This window comes from Talpa europaea, assembly GCF_964194135.1.
Source record: "Talpa europaea genome assembly, chromosome: 6".
NCBI lineage: Eukaryota > Metazoa > Chordata > Mammalia > Eulipotyphla > Talpidae > Talpa > Talpa europaea.
Genome location: NC_140072.1, coordinates 98576931 through 98601090, shown reverse-complemented (window position 1 = coordinate 98601090; position 24160 = coordinate 98576931). Strand labels below are relative to the sequence as shown.

General features: G+C 36.6%; 1 protein-coding gene across 1 annotated transcript in view; it reads right to left on the bottom strand.

The window, feature by feature from the left end:
* Nucleotides 1–6260: 6260 nt before the first annotated feature.
* Nucleotides 6261–24160, bottom strand: part of EPSTI1 (epithelial stromal interaction 1) — a gene marked incomplete at both ends in the record, with an annotated part of 86845 nt that continues 68945 nt past the window's right edge. Inside the window, 5 exon segments of the mRNA XM_084234892.1 lie at nucleotides 6261–6414; nucleotides 6416–6459; nucleotides 11096–11128; nucleotides 11132–11195; nucleotides 16048–16121. Of these exon segments, the coding sequence (XP_084091018.1) occupies nucleotides 6261–6414; nucleotides 6416–6459; nucleotides 11096–11128; nucleotides 11132–11195; nucleotides 16048–16121 (369 nt within the window).

The window sequence follows — 24160 nt, the reverse complement described above, 5'->3', positions numbered from 1 at the left end:
TGTTACTTCTTGGAAATCATGCCTTGAACTTCACTGCAGATAGGCTGACTTTTCACTGATTTGCTAAGGGACAGTGTCGGCTATACCTAATGTATCCTTTCTTTTCAAGAGGCTACCACTCATGGCCACGCTAATGATCTGTGCAGAGCTAAGAACAGGCACTGACATCCTTTTTGTACCACACATGAGAAAAGCCAGCCCTTTGGTTTATGACCACAGCTGCCAGCCCTTTGGTTTGTGGAGTTATTCATACCTGAGCAGTTTGGTTGTATCCGAGTCCCAGGAATCTTTCCATCGTTGACCACTACCATATTTAATCAGCTGTGAGAAATTCTTCCTGGGGCTACTCCTCTCCTAATTCTTATCTTCCCATTAGCAGAGTCACTCGGTGGAGGTGTACTGGGCCCATAATTCTTCTCTTCCACTCCCTTCCACACTTTTCCCCTATTAACTATCCCCTCCCTGTCTCTTCCCCACACTGTTACCACTTTTACTGATTTGCTCTGATTTGCTGGCCTAAGTATCACTGTAGCCAATTCCCCATGAAACACCAAGATGACCACTCACTTCATCTATGAAAATCTTACACCTTCAAATCCACTTATTTATCAATCACTGAATTTCACTTTTCTATTAGGTACCGTTTAAGGTGCTGGGAATACAATACCGAACAAAATAAAACCCCTAAGCTCACTTGAATTTAGATCTAGAGTCTTTAAAATTCTTTATTGACCACACCAGGGCTCCCCTTTCTCTGAAATACCTGAAATTTTATTGTTGTGGTCACATCACCATATTCACCCAAGCTAGAAATAGAAAACTCATTTCTGACTTACGTCATTCTTCTGAAGTCCTGCTTTTTATATCCTAAGAATTCCATTCTCCCCCCTCCCCACCCCCATCTCTACCCAGCTCTCTAGCTTAGAACACTCATCATAGGTGACTTGGACTATACAGTTACCTAAATGGTTGCTCTGCCTCAGGTCTTGCCGCCCTCAACTTGATCTCCCATGGGATCTCCCATCAAGTCCTTCCCTTGCTCATAATGCTTCAAAAGCCCAAGTTACCTGATAGGATACACAAAGCCCTCTAGGATGTGTCTGTCCTACATCTCTAGCCTTACTGCTTTCTCCTATGGGGGAATGTGTGATCTGGTGCATCTCCCCAAGTTCAATGGTTCTTTCACAGCTGGTTTGCACATCTCCATAGTCTCCATACCTAGCACAGTGCCTGGCATATGCTAGATCCTTAATAAATTTGAAACTGAACTGAATTTCTGCTATTGTGTCTGCATTACAGGTTTCTTTTATCTTAGGCTTTCATGTGCCAGTGTCTTGCTTCTTCAACCTTATAGTCCATTTACTTGCATAGTTTTTAGTACTATTTAGCATTTACAAATGTAATTCTCTTCCTCCTACACTCCCGTTAAAGTTAGGGATAACCATGTGATCTGTTCTGGCCAATGAAATACGAACAGAAGTAGCAATTGCTGTTTTCTGGAGAAAACATTCAATCACCAGTATAAAATACTGCCGCTGTCTCTTCTTGCTGCAGGGGAAACAAGAGAAAATGGAGCCTTACCAGTTTGGCGGTTTGCATGACTAAACTGAGCAGAATCTCCTGCTGACCTGTGCTGGAAGTGTAGCATCAGCAAAAAACAAATGTTGGTAATCCAGGGAAATGTGCAGATTATCTATTGTGGTCACATAACCTTGTCTGTCCTGACTGTTCCCTGAGGACTGGAACTACAGCTTTTACCCTAGTGTCCGCCTTGTGCCATAACCTGTTCGAATATAAATATTGTATTTAAACTTTATTTTCTGCTTTTTGCTAATTCATAATGTCAGTTTTCAAATATTCCTCTCATCTGCTTTTGCTGTCTTATTACTAAAGTACAATTTCTGCTCCATTTCAGCACAATGATAATTTCTAAAGTAGAAAATTAAAATTTCAAACTGGTTCATAATCCAGTGTTGGTCACTTGTATAAGATTTTGTGCAGAGTGAAATGCCTGCCCTCTGATGACTGAGCAAATCCTGCTGTTCCTCTGGGCAGCACTGCAGGGAGGACAAGAGCAGGAGGCGCTGAGCACAGGCAGGCAGCCAAGAGCAGCAAAGCACAGGACTGAGTCACCACTTAGCAGGGGCTGTGAGTGTTGCCACACAAGTATCCCTGCCTCCTCTACCCCAGCAGATGGCACAACAGCATGGCAGTAAATGCAATGAAATATTCCTCCATTTACCTTCATATGCCTTTTTAAAACTGCACTTTTGAGTATATAATTCTGTGAGGAAAAAAAATCCTCTCTGGTTCTTTTTAAATTTTATTGTTAAACAATGCAATATTCAAAAAGAAAAGGGTTCCCAAACAGTCTCTTCCTGAAAGAAATGCCTGGTGTGTATTTAGTCTCTGAAATTCTTATGGGAACTTGGAAGGTCTATTTTTCCCTTCCTCATGTAAATTTATTATGCCTCATACCAATCTTATTTCATACACGTTGGCATGGAGCTAGCTGCTATGTGCACTAGTTTATGGAGTTAAAAAAAAAACAAAAACAAAAACAAAAACACGTAGGCTTTTTGCTATTGCTTCCATCATTTAATTTTCTTTTTTTAAAAAAAGATTTATCTATGCATACAAGAGCTAGGGTACAGGCCAGAGGTGTGGAGGGTGAGAGGATTCACCAGAGACAGAATAGGAAACAGAGCAGGCAGACTGACTGAAATACACTGCTGAGGGGCGCAGTAGGCGAGTCAGGAGAGGTCTGCTGCACCATGTGGGTTGCTCTCTGGCTGACCGAGGATCGAACTCGTGCTGCAGAGGCTGCAGACAGTTTCATAGGTTGCATCTTAACCAGGGAGGCCCCCACCTTTTAATTTTCTAAACCTTGCCTGCTACCTCCTGCCATAGGCACACCTTTAAACACTCCTTCATAGGAAAAGAGCCAGCTAATCTTGCCTTATCTACTTACTATCCTGGAAGTCAAAATTAAACTTGTAAGCACGGTTTCTATGGTTATGTTTCCTAAAGCTAATTACAATTTTTTAGCTAGAGTTATCAACTTTGAATTTTAATTGGAAGTTTTTATTTTTACAAGTGTCAAGTGTTTGGAGGAAATGTATCTACATTTACTCTGACTACAATGTAATTTCCTAAAGACACTCTCTAATGGACAACTAAATTTTCAAGTTAAAAATAAGCTGGTAGACTTTTCATAATTTTTTAAACAAAATGAAGAAAAAATCCAGTGGGTTTTTTTTCCTTCAACCTAAACAAAATGTTTAGGGGCCACCAAATGTTTGAGAACTATTTCTCTAGTGCAAAAATACATAAAACAAATGTGGGTGCTGGTTTGTGCTATGTATGGGAAGAGATCTACCCTGTGTTGCTCATAACTCTGCCCCACATTAGGGGACCCCCTCCCTGTTCTTAAAACAAGTCCCCCTGTGGGTGGAGGAGACAAACATTTTGAAGTCTATCAAAATAATACCAAGAAGAAGCCACAACGGAAAAAAAAAATTGATAGATTCAAATACACAAATATTTAAAACTTCAATACCAACTTAAATACTGTTTAAAAATAAAAATTAGATATTTGCAACATATTATCTTAACAGAAGAGATGCTTCACTACACACACGGAGGAAATGATGACCAGTGAGCTTATAGAACAAAAGCAGGTTAACCTCTCCAATGACATTTTTCATTCAGCATATGAGTAAAGATTTAAAATCACTAACAGCATTAGGAAGGGTATAAGGCATGATTCCACTGGCAATACATACTGGTGTCATATATTGGGAAAGTAATTTGACTACATATATCAACCCTAAATGTGGATTGCCCTAAACTAGTAGTTCTTTTTTTTTTTTTAAATAATAAATTTTATTTTTATATTCCCCCATACAACTGCACATGCCCCATTCTGACCCCAATCTCTCCCCTCCCGGCCCCCACCCCCCAAAAAGTGTCTCTGGTTCATAGTTTTTTGTTGATTTTGATTTTCACTTTCTTATATAAACTAGTAGTTCTAATTCAAGGTGTATGTCCTCATCCAATCATTAGGTAAGTGTCCACAAGGATTTTTATTGAAGGGGTTCAGTATGCACACAGAATGCACTCCAAATTTTAACTGTGAATCACTACAAAAGTAAACCCGAGGGCCTCTCTGGTGGCGCAGGGGGTTGAGCACAGAGCTGTGAAGCTGTCCGCAGCCTCTGCAGCAGGGGTTTGATCCTGGCCGGTCTGTGAGATACCCACATGGCGCAGCAGACCTTTCCTGTTTCGCCCACTGCTCCCCTTAGCAGTGTGTTTCAGGTAGTCTGCCTGTTCTGATCCCGGCTATGTCTCTGGTGAATCCTCTTACCCTCCCGCACATCTGGCCTGTACCTTGGTTCTTGTATAAATACATAAATCTTTTTAAAAAAATCCTAAAAAATCACTAGTATTTCCTTTTAAACACTCATTGGTATGTCTAAAGTTACTGTTATATATTACTTTTCTAATGATTTGCCTCATTTTTCTTCAGAAAAAAACATTTTAAAGGCATAGAAATGGCAATTGCAGCTTTGGGGTTCCTATCCAGACTTACCCAAAATCAATTTTTTTCCCAGGTGATAACAGGGAAGATTAAATATGGGAAGCTTAATGGCAGGCTCCTTTACACAATAGCTCTTGCTTCTTTTCTAGTTACTTCTGCCTGCATAGAGAACTGTTTAAGGGAGATGTCTACAACCCCACACATACTTTAGATAAATATGGCCATTAAGTGATAACTTTCTGTGCTTCCATTATTCTTTTTCATGAAGCCAGATATCTGAACAAAAATCTTTGGGAATGCAGGACACAGCAGCAGGCAGTGAAAGGGAAATTGATTCTCACTTTCCTGAGAGCTCCCCAAGTAAGAAAGCACCCCTTTCCCCTACATCGACTCCGAGTTACAAGGCAGAAAACAGTGGCAAGTGAGAAATGTTTTGCCCGGACACAAAACTCAAAAGATGGCTGTGGACTCTGAGGTGGCCAGGCTGGCAGCTGTAGGGCTGAAATGGCTTCATGCCGCAGCAGTAAAAAGCCTGCGACAGTCACACATTTGCAGTCAGTTTGGCAGTGTTCCCTACTCAGACTGAGGGACTTTGGTTTCCCCATATGAGGCAATGACAAGGATTTCAAATGGACCAAACATTTTTATATTAGTGTAAACAGCACCGAGACAGCTTCAGCTGGCAGAAGAGCAGAAAACCAAGAGTATATGCATTATTTACTCCAGAGTAACTAGCTGAGCACCATCTGTTCTCAGCCGCCACCCCTATCCAATGTAGCCCTTTCTATACTCTACCCTCACCCTGCTTCTGTGACTCTCCCCACCCCTTGTGCAAGGAGCTGAAGTCCTATTGGTTCCCGGAATACAGAAACTTGGAAAATTAATTTCAACCGAGCAATTGGTTAACACAGAAGCTCTCTTAATGCTTCAAAATATTACTAGTTTTCTAACTGAAAAATGTGTTCATTCTTCCAGTCTTCATCCTGAGACTGAAAGCAATGTTTCATCTATAGAATAAGGAGGGGGATTGGTGCATGCCTTGTGGAAAACCACTATTTTTCCACTCTTACATTCCTTAAACTGGTTCTAGGTCATAAAAGTAGTATAGAAAAGCCTGCCAAATTAACAACAGGAAATAGGTTGCATAAAGCAGAGACAAGTTTCCAAAACACCTACGAACCACATGTGGTATCTACATTTGTGTCTAGTTGATTTTTATAGAAACAATGGCCTTTTAGGAAATTAACTGTCCTACTCTCAAACCCAGAGGAACAATATTAGTCAGTCAAAACCATAGCCAGATCCAACAGTGATTACAGTACTATATGTGATCTACTGACTGTAAAGGAGACTGTAAAAATGAAACTCCTGAGAGAGAAAAACACAACTTTTTATTAAGTACAAAAACAAACCATCTATGCAGAAGTAGTTGAAAATTTATAAGTGTGTTTGTAAGAGTATAACAGATTTATTGTTTTCTGTTGCTCACATTTGTATACCAAAATAAGAAAGTAGGAGTTAAAACTCTAAAACCATGCCCCAGCTCCCCCAACCTGATTTGAAAATTAGGTAAGATTTAGCTGTCTAGAGAGAAGAGCAGGCAGCACCCACACCTCTCACTAACCTAAATGCATCAAATGATTCCCTCCTTTTCTATCTTACTAATGTCGCTGTAATTATACTTCCAATAAGAGGCAAAAGCAATTAGAAAAATAAGATGTCACTGGCAGTAGAGATTAAATATGAGTTCCGAATTCAGCTCCTGCAAACATGCAGAAATAATGACAGGGAGAAGCCAGTCACTCCCAGCTGCTTGGCCTGGTGGGTGTGCAGTTGAAGTCAAGGTAAAAACTGGGACTGAAAAAAGCAACACTTAGGAAAAACATCTCCTGAGGGTGGTCAAGGTCAGTTGACGAAGGTCAGATGCATGCAAATGTTTCTTAAAAATCCTGAAAGAAAAAAAGAAATTATTTGAAGCAGCAAAAGAAAATTCAAAGCCTTGGTAGTCCCAAATGAACTAACTTCAAAGAACACTCTTACTACGTCAGCCTAAAATGATTATTTTTTAGTGATATAAAGTCCCAGGAAAATGACATGATTTTAAAGTCTCGTTGCATTTAATTCACAATATAGTCTGTCAACAATGTAATGGCCTGTTGACTGATGGCTTGTCAACTGTATTCTTAAATCTATGCTAACATGGGTCACACATAGTAGTGTTCACAAATATTGTCCCCGGACCTCTGTGGCTACAGAAAGGACAGTAGGAACACCATGTGAGCAAAGCAATTTAAATGTAAATTTATGGAATGGAGTTGCATTGTGCACTGGGAAGGTGACTTCTAAGGGGACCTTGAGGAAGAGAGAGACTAAATGAGTCCCTTTCCCTCTGACCACATACAAAGGGCCAAGTCATCTCCATCAAGCTTCCCAGAAAGCTAGCCCAAACTCTATTTGAGATTCAGACTATTGCTGTCCTAACACTTTGGGGGAGTAAAATCTCAGGTTCCTCACAGGTCATGCAAAGCTTAACTGTCCTTGAAGATACAGGGCTTAGATTTCCACAGCTTCTGATAACACCTAGTGTTATCAGAGAAAAGATAATTTGGAGTGATTCTTTAAATGTCCCACCCTAGATGCATCATGAAAACTAAGAGTGGTAGAAAAACAAAACATATTTTTTTAAATATAAAAGCAAATTTAAATATCAGAATACACATTAATATGAGAATGTGATTAAAAGTTTAAAAGGTTTAAAAGTAAAGATCAAATGTCTAGCCAGCACACAATTAACAGAAGTCTGCTTCAGCATCTATATGACATTTTAAGAAACACTTTTTTCTTTCCTTGACTTTTGTCATGGCTTAATCATGTTTTCTAGACTTCTTCTTTGCCTTCTGTCTTTGACATTTTACTGGTTCTGTTAGGGGGGGAAAGGATGTCCTAGAGCTAATTTCATACAAGCGCGCGGGTGAGGACCCACAGGCACGCAACCCATTTTTATATCGGGGTTGCTCTGTAACAATTCCAATATTTCCTATGAGTCGCAGCTTTGAGTTGGAGCATAACACTCTTCTCTTATTCCTTGGGGACTTCAGTTATCATCTGTTTATTTCTAAAGAACTGACACCTTCTTAATAGTGTAAATACTACCCTTTTATCCCTTGATTTATAAAATGTGTCCAGGATAAAGTTTGGTTTTTGGTTTCTCTCCTTACTTTGCAGTGTGTTCTTTGATGAACAGATGCTTTGTTTTAGCATATATTTATCATTTCTTTTTCGTTTTGGATGTTAAAAATCTTTTCTAGCTCAATTTTATAAGTGATCTATTCTAAAATTAAAATATACTTCCTATTTATAAACTTTAATTAATTGACCTGATTGTTTATAGTGTTAGGAATGAACCTAATTAATTTCATGTGACTACTTAGTTGAAGTGTCCATCTTCCTCATCTATCTTCTGTCATACATCAAACTCCACAAGTAGCTGGGTCAGCCTGTCCACACCATATGCAAGTTTAATCATGAGTTCACATACATATCTCTTTATCAAGTGTTAATTAGCTGTGCTTGATTCTTTGCTTTGATTAGAATTTAATTAATTCTATATATGATTGGAGAACTTATTCCTGTTCATTAACAAGGTATAACTATTTAATTATTCCTTAATATATTTCTGCAAAAATTTATATTTTTAGAAAAGGTTACACACACACACACACACACACACACACACCCTCCCTTTGGTTTGATCTCTTTATTTTAAAGAACTCCCAATGTGAAGTTAGTTATTCCCAAATGAAGTTAGTTTTTATATGCTGATCCTATACTTAGCAATACTGCTGGGCCCTTAATTTAGCCTAACAATTTGAATGTACATTCTTTTGGATTTTCTATATAAATAATTGCATTAGCTCTGATTTATAACTATTTTTCTTTTTCAAATCTTGTATCTGCTTTATAGGAAAAGCTGACATATTTTATTAAAGATTTTGAGTCCTTTGCTAATTTCCTTTCAATCTCTAATATGCTAGAATTTGCCACGAATGAGAACTGAAATTTATAAGATGCTCTCTCAGTAAATATTGACATGGTCATAGGGAATTTCCCTTAGAGTTTGAGGTAAATTACCTGTTTTATTTTGGTTGCTCATTTGTGATAAACCACCCTTGCATTTCTGAGATAAATCTAATCACTAGGGATATATTATACTTTTCTAAAATAGATGTTATTCAATCTATCACAATTTTGTGATTTTTTTTTTTGAACCCAGGTTTTTGTTTGCGTGAGACTGAACTATAATTTTCTTTTTCTGTATAGTCGTTATCTGATTTTGATTCCAAGTTACATTCACCTGCTAAATCCTTTTGGGGAATATTTCTTCCTTTCCATTTATCTGAATAACTTTCTAGATTATCCTAGAATAATCTGTTCCTTGAACATTTAATAGAACTTTACTGTAATATGTCTGGACCTGGTTTTTATCTTACAGGAAGACAGTAATACATTAATCTAGATAGTGCTTGCATCATCTTCAATTCCCACCAACAATGTATGAAAGAATCTGCTTCACAGCCTTGCCAACACAGTATTTCATCAATCTTCTGGGTTTTTTTTTTTTGCACCTAATAGGTGACCAGTGGTATTTCTGCTTAGTTCTTAATATGTATCCCTGTTAAGATGAATTCACTGAATGCTTTCAATTTTAAAGTTTTGTTTAATTTCTAGAAGTTCTGTTTTGTTCTTTTTCAAATCTTCTTGCTTCTCCTCGATTCTTGCTTTTGCTCATTGTCTCAAATCCAATAATTACTTCATTGAATGCTTTATACAAATCTATTTTAAATTCAGTGTCTAATCATTTTAGTATATCAAAACATTTGGTTGTAAATCTGCGTTGTTTTGGTGACCCTAAATCACAGCCACCTGCTTCCTTATGCATGCAGTAAGTCCCAGTCACTGTTTTATGATTGGGATTTATCAATAAACAAAAAAGGAACTTTGGCCTGATGGGATATGGAACATGAAATAAATGATGTTAGAAAATTATGCTTAAAGTTGTAAAGTATTATGGAACCCAGAATGGAGATGGCAAGAGACACGGGGCGAGAGCATAGGCCCCAACATTTAGTAGACGGCCACTTATAAAATCCTACTATTGTATATGCTAAAAACTCTAAGCTCCTTCTATCCACTCCCATCTCTATCCAACTCTTTTGGCTAAGGACTATCATCATTGGTCATTTGGCTTATGCATTCACCTCTAATGGGTTACTCTACCTCTACCTTTGATTTACTATACCCCTTAAATCTACCTTCTATGGGACCATGAATAATTTATTTAAAACAAAACATTCATCAGGTCCATTCCCTGCTCATAACCCTTCAAAAGGTTAAAACATTCACTAAGGTGGAATTCAAGAAAATTCTTAAAGGACAAATCATATAGATATTTTAGAGGTGAGTAGAGAGGTAGCAACTGATGCAAAGAATGCAAAGTAAGAGCAGCCAGTTCCTCAAGTTTGATTTTCTCTTTCCCAATTTGTCCCTGCTTTGGATAAGATGGCAATACACATAAGCATAATTATAGATAAGCAGATGTCCAGTGTGCATCCTCTGCAGATTTAACTACATTCAATTATCTTAAACATAAACACATTTGTGAAGTTTTATCAATTTACACTACTAGTTGCTTTGCAAGGGAATAAGCATACAAAATTTCTAACAGATTGCTTTCTTAAAAATGATCTTTTGTCTACCAATTACCTATTGAAGGGTGATTATCTCCAGGGTTTCCAGATCAGCAAGCACCTGATTATTTTGTTGTCCTGTATCAGTTTAAAGATTTCTGTCTGCTCCATTTTTTTAAGGAAGTTACATATGCACTTGGGTTTCAATTAAATTTTAAAACCTAGTGTGGTTCATTTTGATTCTGTACACATTGCAAACTCCACGATCATACACATTCCAAGGCTTTGTGCTGGTTCAATAACATACTGAGCATGCAAAACACATTAAACACATATTACAACACTGCTGCAAGATCTTCACGGAAATCTTTAAAGACTGTTCATTTTCAAATAGTACCTTTTGTTGGAGAGTTTTGAAAAAAATCACTTTGTAGTAAAATACTAAATACTGGTTTATTTAATGTGTAGTTTCACTGAAAGAATATATTACTGCAGAAAGCTTACTGTTTTTATAACCATATTTCACTTAAAATCTTCCTGAAAAAAAGTTCATTTGTTTTTGTTGTAGGTCTGGGCAAAGGATGATAAAAAGCCTTACAGTATAGGCAATCACACTGAGAACAAAGGGCAGGTGTCATTTTTTATTGTGATTGGCTGGAGCTGAAATCAGGACTTTCTCCCTCTCTCTAAGGCTATTGTGGAATTTACAGTAATCACCCTGGCTGACTGCCCATCATACAGCTGAACAGCACACCAAAAAAAATAATATCTAGGGAGAAGGCCACAACATATTTTTAAAATTCTCATTGTTTTTACTCTACAACTTTGAAAGATTTTTTTTTTTTTTTTTTGAGAAGAAAAAACTCACCCAGCTGTTACCACTATTCATATTCCAATAGCCTCAAAACTGCTCCAGGCCACCTGGTTGACTTTTGCCTTGGAGTCGGTCCAAAAAAGCATTATTTACCCTTTAAAACAATGAAAAATGTGTGTGAGTGGAAAGCTGGCTGCAGGGCTGAGAGACTTTTGAGAATCTAATGTGCTTTATGAACTGACTGTGGGGATTGCTTCCCCCCTTTAGCTTAGAAGAAATCTACAGAAAGTGCTTTTCACATTAACCATATGACATGCTGTTAACAGTCCTTTGCTGGAGCTAGTGCCAATCTTGGCACAGGCTAGAGGAGGCACAGCTCCCATTTCAGAGTTTCACGGCCCCACTTTTACTACAAGATGTGCCTTGGTCACCCAAACCACTATACCCCAAAGGCTCATGCCAGATGTGAACCCCAGAGATGGACAAAGATGGATTCTTCAGCAAGAAATAAAACATGAAGAGAAATCAAAAACAGTTGTTGCAAGACTGATATTGCTCCCATATACTCTGAACTCCATTGCCAGGTCTTGCTAAATTATATCCCATAAGAGAAAAGTAGAAGGAAAATGAGAAGAGAGAAAGGGAAAAGAAAAATAACAGAAGAGGGAAGTCCCAACTTTTAAAAAAAGAAATGGGTACATTATTTCCCAGATGTTCAGTGAGAGGTAGAAAATACATTTGACACATAGAAGGTAAAACTATAAAGAAAGGCAAGAACATGATCATCATAAAGGTTATAGGGTTATCTGGAGGGTGATGGTTACATTCTACTTCTGGAGCTGGCTACTTGGGTGTTTACTTTATAGTTAGCCATCTAAGTATTTGTTTCGTGGATATTTCTGCATGTTATATATTATAATTTTTGATTAAAAAAATAAATTAAAAGCAACACCATGCTCTGACTTGCTCATGTATGACTGAGTAGACTTAAGAGCCTGAGGCTGGAGAGGCAGCACAAAAACAAGAACCCTTGATGGCAACAGATTATGGACGAAGAGCATCACTAATCAAATCTTGGCAGGAACACGCTGCTTGGCACATCGCTGCCACTCAACACAGTAATTTAAGGGAGGAAGGAAAGGCAGGGCCCAGCTATACTAGCCTCCTCTACAACCCTGAAGATCAGTGTGGTGTGGTCATAGAGGGTGGCTATAAGTCAATGATTGGGAGAGTTGAAACTCTGGAAAAAGATAATGCTGGGTGGCAAAGCCAGAGGCAGGGTATTGTTTGATTGTTTGTGCTTGCCTAGGGTCAGCTAAAATGTCAACTGCATGATCCCCTAGTTTGACCTCTGGGTTACTGGATTGTATCTTCTCATCAACTTCAAATCTCATCACACAGTGGTTACATCTTAGTTATTAGAAAGTTTTTTTTCCTCTTATCATAAAATTTCTCCATGTGCCACATTCTGCTCAGTCTGATGCACTGTAGAGTTCCAGGTTTGTCTTTTCTAGACTTCTCAACATGTAGGTTGAAGAGTGTCTTACTGAGATGGGGACTTGACTATGAAGGAAGAGAAGAGGACCCGATCCCCGGTTAACTGCACAACCAATAGTACATGGGGCTGGGCATCCACCAGTGCTGTCCCCATCCAGTCTTTTCTTGCTGGTGACAAAGATGGGCTTTCTCTCAACCTTCCCCATTCCACTCCACATCCAAACCAACAGAAGCCTTGTTGGTTCTACCCAAAAATACATTCCAAATTCATGCATTTCTTTCCATGCCATCATTCTAATCTAAATCACTATCCTCCCCCAACTTGCTTCTGTTTCCACTCCTGTCCTCTCTAATCTATTGTCCATACAACCACCTTATTAAATTATAAAAGGAATCATGCCTTTCTCTTGCTTATAACCTCCTAGTAATTTTGAAATAAAATCACTGCCTTAAAAAATCTTATATTTTCTGGCATCTACCTACACTCTACTTACCTTCTATAAATTGAATTATTTGGGACTTTAAAAGTCTAAGGGAAACAGTGAGGGAGGGGGGTGGATCAATCCAGTAAACAGGGTCAATTGTATGATGAAGGCAGACTTGGTCTTTCGGTGGTCAATTTAATATAGTTTATAGAGACGTGGATGTAGAATGGTGTACACCTGAAACTTGTTACATTACATAATAACATTATACATCAATAAAATTTTTTTTGAAGTTCAAGCTCATTCCAACTTTGGAGACTTTGTGTTTGCATTTTTGCCTGAGAATAGGGGACATCAAGCATGTTTCAAAACTTGGTCTCATGTAACTGGCTCTTGTCCTATGTTACCTCTTTGATGAGGACCTGCTGCCTCCTGTAACTCCCTTAACTTCACCCTATAATGTGGTTCTCATGGTACATATCATTGCCTGAAAAAATCTTGCTGTTAAATTATTGACTTCTATCTATTTCCTCCAGATTGCCATTACCATATTGTCAGTAAACTTCTCTACCTTAGTTCTATAGTCCCAGTGCTCAGAATAAAGGTTTTGCCGAGTGTTCTCTGATGTGTAACTGGCTAATGAATTATCAAGGCACATGTTCCCTACCTCTGCCTGCTTCTGTGATGGCAGCCACATCATGAAACCCCCTATGATGGTGAAGGCAGCCTGCAGAACAGCTCACTGTCAACTGCCCTCCATTTATTCAAAATCTTTGAAGACTGACAGCTTGCCATAATATACAAGATGACATGATTCACTTTTGAACATCTGTTACTAAGAGGAACCAGCAGAGGAGCTGAGCTTTCTTTGAAACTTTGGGAGTTCTCCCAGTTGGCCTAAGTCCACTACAATATGGGTCAACCAGGATCATGGGTGGCAAAGAAATTGTTTTTCTCAATTCCTATTGAGATATCAAATAGTAAAAATAAAATACCAATTTATATTTTTGTTTTCTAATTTTGGAAAGTACGTATATTTTATTGCTGTCAAACTAGCTCTGGATTTTCTTCTATGGGTTAATTTGGATAATATTATCATTCATTAATTCATATGATAATTACTGAATTATCATTCAATAATTCAAATTTCAATTAATCAATTCAATTCATTCCAGGTTTCAGCTTGTGGCCCATCTCCTTTCAAGTCCTTGACCCTCATGCTCTGTCTTCTCTCTGGAGTTTCCACTTTCTTCTCTTACAAAAATGTCACATTGTGTTGGGTACAGGTCTACTCAAGCTCAATCAGTACAGGATTCATTGGAAAGCTTGTATGGACCCCTATAAGTTTTCTATTATAAAACTCAGGGTTGAATTCTGCCATGTGAATTTCTAAACAATAGAAAACAGCCTGTCTTTTAATACCAATAAAATTATGTCCCTGGAGAAAACCTAACTTATATTCTCTACATACATAATTCATCACTTGTGTTGTAGCCCTTGGCAGAAACAGACATAGCGATATTATTCATTAGAGGCTACTGAGTATTTTCATAAGAAAACATGGGAGAGTTGCACTGTAAACTCTAATACAAACATAAACGCTCTTCAAAAACTGATGAGAATGTAAAATGTATGTGTAAAGTCTCGATCAGTTATTTCAAAATTGATTACTGAGTTTATTATTCAGAGATATTTCTTCATGGACTAAATATAGATTATATTTAACTGGAATTAATAGGAAGAGTAAATAAGATCTAGGAAAAAAAATTCCACCAATATTTAGGTGTTCAGCAGGGGATAGAAATAAAGAATGAGGGCCAAGATTTGTATAACCAAAAAAATAATCTTTTCCAACTCTAAATATTTTTTTTCATTGGGTGACTATTGTAGATAGTCATTTTTATGAGATATCACTGAGGCCTATTAATATGACATATAACTATCTTCAAGATGATTTAAGCCTGATCCAATTAACACTCAGAATTCCAGAAAAATAACTGGCTACCATTAAAAATAACTGGCTACCATTAAAAACCAGTGTTAAATAAATACAACATCAGGTTCTTTTAAATAGAATTTTTTGAGAGAATGAAAAAAAGACCAATAAAAAGAATGAAACTAAAATATGCCCTACTTAGTAAAAGCAGTAATGGTCTCCCCTGAGCCAACAAAATAGCCTCACCAGTGTATCAGAGTTGATGTTCCCTTATAATCAGAAGAGAACACATAAATTCACATTTGGTATTTTAAACTATTTTGACTGGTATGTGAGAGCAGAATAATACTGTCCAAAGAATATGAGCATCCATCTATAGTTATGGCTTCAATAGAACTGGAAACTTCCATTAACATTTTTAAAAGTCTCTCATTTATAAAATGATACTACCAGAATCTTAAAATACACTCCAATGATACAAGGAGGGTTAAACACATAAGAAAAGTCAATCAATTTCAAAAGAAAAATTGTTCCTTTAAATCACAAATCTTTACATTAAATACTTCTCCTGAAACACGGCAAATAATTCAAGTGCCCCCTCAGAAATATCATAATATACTAACAGCATGTTTACTGTTCAAATGTTAACATGGTGTTTTACTGGGTACTCTTAAGATCTGATATTAGTAATAAGATAGAGTATGCTTACCCTATTAAAAATTACAAATTAACATATTAGTCAGTATAAAACAACTCTAATGTTAGTTTTGCCTGATCTTTTATATTCAAATATGAATATCTCACCATCTTGTATTAATTCAATTATCCTAAAGTAGTATACAAATGATAAAGGACTGAAACCTTTATCCCAGGGAAAATAAATGAAATATAATGTAAATAAACACATAGCTTGAAAGCATGAGTCAGTTTTTTAGTGTGATTTGGATAGTGTATGTTTGTGTGTGTGTGTACGTGTGTGTAGCAGTTGACATCCTCACACACAACAAACCCCATAATATAAAAATTAAAAAGGTAATATAGATTCTAAAACTGTATTTAATGTTACTATATTATTTTCATAAGACATTACAAAAACTTTATAGGTAATTGATTTAACCAATGATGCTGATTTTATTGGCCATATATACCTCCTATGTTCTGACTGGTGAGTTCTGATTCTCTTTTCCTCTTCTTGTTGTCGCTTAAATTCCGGTAATTCACCCTAGGAAGAATAAAAGTTTTAAAATATGGTTTTTAATTAACATGACTATACAAAAGACAAGCGAATCAATTACATATTTAACTAGCTGGTGCAATAATTCATTTTTTGAACCTTTTACTTAAATACCATTTCCACGTGAAATTATCTTTTTACTTAACTATGTGTGACAAAAGTAATTCTGCCTTAGTCAACCAATAGTATTGTGAGTGTAAAATTGTGAAATTAAAAGGGCAATGGGCATGACTAAGATATTAGAATAGGTACAACATACACAGAAAAAAATCAGAATGTAAGTCAAACTCACCTGAATCTCACAAAGAAAACAAATCAATTTGCTTGTTAAGGGATGTCACACAATGCCATTTCTTGGTATTTCTCTAGCTTTCCTTTCCCAACAAATTCATAGCCACTTCCAAGTAAATATTGGACTGAATTCTGTTGTACAATTCTATTAGTAAAACATTCTCCATCCTAGATAGTAAATGTTCACTATTATTGATTAATGACTTCTAATATTTACCCATCTCAAACTTTAGAAAGTTTCTCTCCTTTTTAAATTTTTTTTAAACACTTTTTGTGAAGTGAACATAACCCTGATTCTGAAACCAGATACCAGAATAAAACTACAGGCCAATATCTCTGATGCACATAGATTAAAAAAAATCCTCAACAAAATACTAGGGACCCAAAATCAACAGTACATTAAAATAATCACACCCCATGATCAAGAGGGATTTATTCCAGGGATGCAAGTGTGTTTCAACAAATACGAATTAATAAAGATGACTGACCACAACAATAAAGGGGAAAACAAAAAGTCATAATCATCTCAATAGATACATAAAAACATTTGAAAATATTTAACGCCATTTAATGATTTTTTTAAAAGGATATAGAAAAAACACTTATCTACACAATAAAGCACATATACAATGGATCCATAGTCAACATCATACTCAATGGGAAAAAAACTAAAAGCTGTTTCTTTAAGATTAAAAACAAGACAAGAAGGTTCACTTTCACCAGTACTATTCAGTATATTGCTGAAAGTCCTAGCTAAAGCAATTGGATAAGAAAAAGATGTAAAAGTTATCCAAGTTGGAAGGGGAGAAATACAACTATAACTACTTGCAGGTAACATTATAAAATACATAGACAATCCCAAAGGCTCCAGAAAAAAAGGTTATTATATTCAATAAATAATTAGTGAACAGTGAAGTGGCAGGCTACAAAGTTAATACACAAAAATTGGTTGCATTTCTATTCCCAAATAATTAACTAGCTTAAAATTGGGAAAACAATCCTATTTACTATGAAAGCAAAATGAATTAAATTATCTTAGTATACATTTGACCAAAGAAGTGAAAGAGTTGCACACTGAAAACTGTAAGACATTGTTGAAAGAAATGGAATAAAGCATAGAGAAGTGAAAGGGTATTCTGTGCTCATGGATTGAAGGAATTAGCATCATTAAAATGACTATATTACTTAAAGCAATATGCAGATTCAGTGCAATATTGATCTTAGAACAAAAATTCATGAAATTTATTTGGAACTACAAAAGGCCCCAAATGCTCTTGTAGGAAAAAAAAAAAAAAACAACCACAAATGTGGGCATCACACTCCCTCACTTCAAACTATACCACAAAGTGATAGTAATCCAAACAGAAAGTTATTGGAATAAAAACAGACACATGGGTCAGTAGAACAGAATTGAATGCACAGAAATTAAACCACACACAACTAATTCACAACAAAAGAATTAAGAGCTTACAGTGGAGCAAGGAAAATCTTTTCAATAAATGGTACAAAATTAATTCAAAATGGATTAAGATTTGCATGTAAGATCAGAAACCATAAAATACACAGAAGAAAAAGGATATCAACTTCTTGATATCCATCTTAGAAATGTGTGTGTGTGTGTTCTTGATTTCAATGGCAAGGAAAGGAAAAGCAAACAAATGGGATTACAGCAAACTAAAAAGTTTTTGCATGGTGAAAAAAACTTACATTAAAATAAAAAGACATCCTAATGAATGGGAGACGATATTTGCACATCACATGTCCAAGAAGGGGTTAATATACAAAATATAGATAAAATTCAATAACAAAAAAAATCTGAAAAAATGAGCAGAAGATCTAAGTAGACACTTATCCAAAAAAGACAGCTGGCCAAAAGACAAATGAAAAAATGCTCATCATATTTATTATTAGAGAACTGTGTATCAAAACCACAATGAGACATTACCTCATACCTGTGAGAATAACTATTATACAAAAGACAAGAAACAAGATGTGTTTGGAGAGGGTGTAAAAAGATTATCATACAGCCGCATGAAAAGGATGAAATCCTGCCATGCAACAACATGGACAGACCTAGAGGGAAGTATGCATAGTAAAGTAAGCCAGACAGAGGAAGACACTGTTTGAATCACTCATATGTGGTACACAGAGAAAACAAACAGATAAACTAAAGCAAAAATAAACTTTTAGACTACGGGTTCACTCAGTGGTTAACACCAAGGAAGGAGGAGGGGCAGGTAGATCAGGACAAGAGGGATAATATGGAAAATGACAGACTTGGATGTTTCACTGTGAACTCAGTGTAGAATATATATCTATGTTGATTCTCAATGATGTACACCTGAAACTCATATATTGTTACTATGCAATCTTACTTCAATTAAAAAGAAATATTGCTTCAACTTGCTTCTTACTACTTCTTGGAAATAAGTGCTGGCTTTCCCTGCTCTACATTTTAGCTTCCAAGATGTTGCTGATACCTTTTTTTTTTTTTTTTTTTTTTTTGCTGGAGTTCCTGGCCTGTTCTTTGGTTCTTATGGAATGATGCCTTAAAAAAAAAATCCTTTATTGTGGGCTTTGGGAAAAGAGGGATTAGGGCTAAGCAAATAAAATATTTTGAAAGTCCAATGTTTAACCAGAAGACTTTAATATTTCAACGAAAAATTTTACCAGAATTCTACTACTTGCTTCTTGCAATAATTCTCAGAGGTAGGCAGGTAAATAAATATTATTTGATGACTGAATGAGCATCAGTATGCTTGTCTTACAGATGAAGAAAGAGGATCAGAGATTCCGTTGAAGTAATTTGTCAAGAGTTAAATGCTCACTGGTGGCAAAATAAAGACTGGAGCTGAGATTTTTTTCTAAGCTTCTGCAAGATGCATCCAAAATAGCCAGTAAAGATTAAGGTTAATTCATCAGCAGCTAATCATACTTAAGCATAAACAACCATGTCCAGAAATATATGACCCATTTACACTCAAAAGTTCTAGCAGACCATATCCAACCTGAGTTCAAACATAAATAATTTTTATTAAAGGACACCTGTCCTTTTCAAATACATTAACCCATTTTTCCAAGAAGCAACTTTTGGTATTCAGTTCATTCTAGATTTAATCACCTGAAGTCTGGAAAATTAAATTCTGATCACTTTGGATATGAGATAAAGATTAAAAAAAACTGTAAGACATGTATATTATGTATCAACATGGATATTATAACTGATTTCTTTAAAATCACTTCAAGGTAATCTTTCAGCCTTGACAAAATAATCCTGAAATTTATCTGGAAATGTTCTCATAGCCATGAAAACATTCTAAAGAAAGAGAGATGAGAGCCAGCTTCATCAAATAGTAAAAGATGATGAAATTACAGTAATTAAAACAATTTGAGCCCAAGAAAGACCTAATCCATTGAAATGTACATAAACCCACATGGGGTATATAATTTAATGAATGATGATGGACATGCCAACTATAGTGAGAAAGATTCAAACTAGACCCTTTATTTTTTTTCAAAAGATTTATTTATTTATGCATATAAGAACTGGGGGCCAGAGTTGCAGGTTGGGGAGAGGTGTGAGAGGATTCACCTGAGACAGAGCGGGGAACAGAACAGGCAGACTGAGTGAAATACACTGCTGAGGGGAGCAGCAGGTGAGACAGGAGAGGTCTGCTGTGCCATTTGGGCCACCTCCCTGGCCGGGGATCAAACTTGTGCTGCAGTGGCTGCAGATAGCTACACAGTGCTGCGACTTAACCCCTTGTGCCCCCAGGGAGTCCCCTAGACCCTTTATTTTTAATGGCAAAGTAAATTTTATAGAGGTATAAGATTTGAACCTAAAAGATAGAACCACCAAGTTTTCAAAGGAGGTTAGGGTAAATTTACTTATAAAGTTGGAGTGAGGAAGTTCCAGATATCAAAAAGGAAAATGTACACATCCTTTGCAGAATGTTCAAAGATACTGTATAAGGATAGGATAGCCACATTTGTAGTACTAAAACAGTAAAAGTCTAAGAAAAAAATCTTAATGTCCTTCAATAAGGAACTGGCACATTAAGGTAGTTCATCCACACAATGGAGTGCTATGCAGCAGTGAAAAAGAATAAGGTAGAGGGGGGAGATTCTATGCTGAAATCTCTAAAATGCATTAAATGTTAAAAGATAGGTTCAGAGTTCTCTTCCTGGGGCTATTCCACCTAAATAGAAATGAAAAAGAAAAATGTATACAAGCATTTGAACTTGTATAGGTTTTATATATCCCTTTTAAAACAGGTCTATGGAAAAGCATACATTAAACTGCTTTAATGTAATTATCATTAGGAAGAGTAACATCGAGGATGAATGGGCAGGAGAAGGAAACTTGACAATCACGCATAGCTCTAATTTTAGCTTTTGAACCATGTATATATATATATTTTTATGTCATTGACAGAAGTGGATCTGTGTGGGATAACATTTATTTCTTTCATTTAAAAATCCCAAAGAATATATAGTTTTTAATGCACAAAGGAGTAAAAATGCAAGATATTATGAAGTCAAGAACAGTTAGGGAGGAGGAAAAGATGGGAAGAGAGTAGCACACATCATCCTATCACAGAAGCAAGAGCAGGAGACAGGCGAGAAAGCAAAGCAGAAGGGAAATGGTGTTGGGGAGCTGATGAGGCATCACCATGTGAGAGTATTGCTCCAGATGGTGGAAGGGGCAGTCTGGCATCGTTGTGGTCAGGATTATTGTTCTATGACCAGCAAAGCATATTTACAAGGGAGAGGCTGCTTTTCCTTTGGTTCCACGAAGGATAATTTCACCTAATTAATTTGTTCTGCTGAACTGACAGTCATTGCGGATGCATCTGCATGCCTTATAAGCATATTCTTGGTTCATTTACTGGGCTCTCACACTGGAAGATGTGCAATACCTAGCTGAACAAATACAAAATAAGTTGTTCTTGTTCCAAGAACTGAGCATTGGACATTAAGAATATCAAAATGCTCTAAGCAGGAGAGACATGATGTGCAGCATCCGAGACTGTCAGATCCTTTCCCATTTAACACACAGTTATTAAGCATCAACCATTTTCCAGACACCTGGATTCATGCTGAATGTACAGATGCAAAGAACTCACAGTATAATGTGAGAGAAAAACCCAGACACACAGAAACAAAGCAGAAAGAAGTGCATTGCTGAACCCAACTTCCAGCAAAATAAAACGGGAATAGGAAGGAAGGAATGCAAACAAGGAGCTAATGTTCCTGGGAGTTATCTGACATTTTAAGTGCATCCATGAAGGCTCCCAGAGGAGAGAGTGTGTCTTCTCATGATTCTAATACCATTTCCTGCATTCAGAAGAGCTGGGCACAGAGAGATCCTTAAGTAATATGATAAACAAAATACTGTCTTGGAGATGCCAAGAACAGAACTTCCTGTAAACACCAGCCAAGGACAATACTGTAGATGGTGTCACGACCTGTGTCTGCACAGCCAGGGGCAGGGCTCTTTGGCAGGGAGCTGCCTGTGGGTACCAGGTATCATTGCTCGGCACCCAAGTTAATGGTGAGAAATAAAAGGGTCATCATATCCTGCTGCAGGTTGTAGAAATCACTTCTCTGTGTTCCAGTTTACAAAAGGGTGCAGTCTCCCACAGAGAGGTGTGTGCAAGGCCAGGCACTTGAGAAACCCAATGAGGTTTGAGTGAAAGACGTATTCTACAGCAAGGCGATAGTGCAGTAATTGAAGACTAGGATAGGGTCATTTAAAAATCATGTCTGATTCCAGTGAGGCATGTTCTGACATGGTTTAGCTTAACTGATTTATGTAAACATTCAAGTGCCAATGCCCTGGGAGCTTCTCCCAGGAGAAGATGCCCTTTCAACTCCACAAGAGGAGGAGGCTAGCAGGAGCAGAAGAGTGGATGCAGTGGAAGTTAAAAAACACCTTCCTCTGAATAATTTTCATTACTGGAGAAGAGCTTTTGGGGGACTGGAGACAGATCAATGAAGCCCTGGTCCACTGGCTCCCCCACAGTAACGTCATTGCCCAAAAGAACAAAGATGGTCTTGGCTAAGAGGAAATATGGAAACTACTTCAAAAAATTAAGAGAAGACCAACCAAAGAAAAACAGACTCCAAAATAATCTACAATAACTATGCTAATTGTTGAATCGCACAGTTCAATATCTCCCACTAGGAATACTTTTTGTCAACTTTCTTGTAACTTAATTTTTTTCTCATAAAGATTATTTATTGTGGGGTCTCCCTGGTGGTGCAAGGGGTTAAGCACCGCACTATGAAGCAATCCGCAGCCTCTGCATCATGAGTTCAATCCCCGGTTGGCCAGGGAGCGACCCACATGGCACAGTAGACCTCTCCTGACTCACCCTCCGCTCCCCTCAGCAGTGTATTTCACTCAATCTGCCTGTTCTGTTGCCCACTTTGTCTCTGGTGAATCCACTCACCCCCCTACATCTCCTGCCTATACCCCAGCCCTTGTATTATGCATAAATAAATAAATCTTTAAAAAAAAAGATTATTCATTGTGAAAAATGTAGAAAGCCCAGGAAAAAATGTAGGGAAAAGCATAATAACCACATATAAAATTCTCCATCCTTAAACATACCAGAATATTTTCTTCATTTCTTGATTTATACACATAAATTACAGCTTCCTTTTACCACATTCCAGGCAATAGGATAAGCCCTCCATGTGCTTTCTATCATGTAATCCTAGGAACAGTGTCATGATGTAAATAATGTCACTATTGGACACATAACAACAGATGAGACGAAGAGAGATGACGTAATTGGCACAAAGTGCAGGAAATAGTTTTCAAAACTCACCCTGATTCAATTTTATAATCTTTATTTTTTCACCTTCATATAGCTGAGCCTATACATGTCACCAAAGTATGACCATAATTGCTATACAGTATTCCAAAGTTCAAAGTCTTTGAATCCTCTATTGCTGAGAAAATTGTCTCCAACTTTCTATTAGGACTTTTGAAATAAACAATTTTGTACATATATTGTGTGTGTTTTCTCAGAAAATATGTATACCTTTTAGACATAAACCATAGTTTGTGGCAATTTTTAATAGCTAACAGCATCAAGTTCTCCATATCACAGCAAACAAATGATATATTTATTAAGTTTTTGGTTTAGTTTTGTGACTTTTCTCAGTTGAAACATGGAGTCATTTTTCAAACTACCTCAAATTCCACTGAAACTTTTATTGTAATTGCATTAAACTTACAATTAACTTGGATAAAACTGTATTTATTATAATACTGAATTTTCTACTCAGGAAAATTCAGCATCATTCATCATCATTATTCAGAATGACATTTAAGAATCATAGGAAAGTGCTGGAGATTTGGGGGATGGCTTTTAGTGTTTTTAGAGACTTAATGATTTTTATGTGGTGTTTTCTGCTGTCTTTTTACTCTGTTAAATTTTCTAATTAAGGTTTGCTAATATTTGAGAAAGCTGATTTTTACATGCATGTTTTATCAGATAACTAAGTCTCATTTAATTCAACTTTTTCTACTCATTTTTCAGTTGATTCTTTTGATTTCTACAGCAAATTGATCTCATCCATAAATAACTTATTTCCAATAATCAGAAAAGCTATTTTCTTTTGTCTTAGCAAGTTGACTAAAATAATTCCAAGTCTTGTTCCATCCTATAGCATTTTCTGTTTTTAAACTAAAATTAAAATAACTTTGATACGCATTAGGTTAG